General features: G+C 30.0%; 1 protein-coding gene across 1 annotated transcript; it reads left to right on the top strand.

Moving 5' to 3' along the window:
• The first annotated feature begins 322 nt into the window (after positions 1-322).
• LOC125836961 (NAC domain-containing protein 53-like) lies at positions 323-1,036 on the top strand. The gene has a single exon (XM_049516104.1). The coding sequence runs from the start codon at positions 323-325 to the stop codon at positions 1,034-1,036; it is 714 nt and encodes a 237-aa protein (XP_049372061.1).

Raw genomic sequence — 1,036 nt, 5'->3', positions numbered from 1 at the left:
AAGGGGTATTATTTTCCGGTATTGAAACAAATATAATTGTTTATCAAAAAAATCAATAAAACTTGGGGTTAAAGCAAACTGAAAACTGTCAATAGTCAAATTTGGTAATTAACAAAAATTTGGAGGATTAGTAGTCAAATTTGGAAATTAACAAAAATTTAGAGGATTAGGCTTAATTAACACTTGTATAATACAACCAACTATCCGAACACTAGATGGATTAGGCATAATAGATTAGGCTTAATCAACATATTATATAAACTCAATTAAATTCTATTACATCGATCTTTTTACACATACCAAAAAAAAAATTGCAAATAACATGGCGTTATCAAGATCTAAGCATAGTTTAGGTTTTCGATTCCATCCTAGTGATAAAGAGTTGATTAACCATCTAAAAAGATTCATGCTCGATGGAATTTTTCCACGTCCCAATGTTATCAAAATAAAGGACGTATTTGGAGACTTAGAGCCATGGCAAATTATCGATGGAGAGAAAACATGTTACTTTCTTACGAGATTAAAGAAATTCAAGAATTCGAACAAGAGATTCTCAAGAACAGTTGGGAGTGGGACTTGGTGTGGCCAAACAAGTGGTATTCCCATTAGAGATAAATCAAATGGAAATATTACAATTGGATATAAGAGAAGTTTGAGATATGAAAGTGGTACTGAAAAAGATCAAAGTGAAAAATGGCTTTTGAAGGAATATTTTTTGGCAGATGAGTATATTAAGAAAAGCAAGAACAAGGATATATTCGTCATTTGTAGAATTAAAGAGAAGAAAAAAGAAGAAGAGGAAAATAATAATGATGTTAAGGATGAAGATGTTGATGGATTAGTGGATTATCTATTTGAAGGTAATTATGATCAAGTAATTAGCAATGATAATGACAATCAATTAGAGGGTAATTATGAAGCAAGTACAAGCACGTTGAACAATTATGGAGAATTAGGTGAAGTTGAGCAATTTAATGGAATTAATCCATATGATAATTCAAGTATTGAGTCTGTATTGGAAATGATTGAATTTTAA

The sequence above is a fragment of the Solanum verrucosum genome, unplaced genomic scaffold (assembly GCF_900185275.1).
Source record: "Solanum verrucosum unplaced genomic scaffold, falcon-dt-bn FXZP01000165.1, whole genome shotgun sequence".
NCBI lineage: Eukaryota > Viridiplantae > Streptophyta > Magnoliopsida > Solanales > Solanaceae > Solanum > Solanum verrucosum.
Note: the sequence above shows the minus strand (reverse complement) of the source record. Positions and strands in the feature narration are given on the sequence as shown.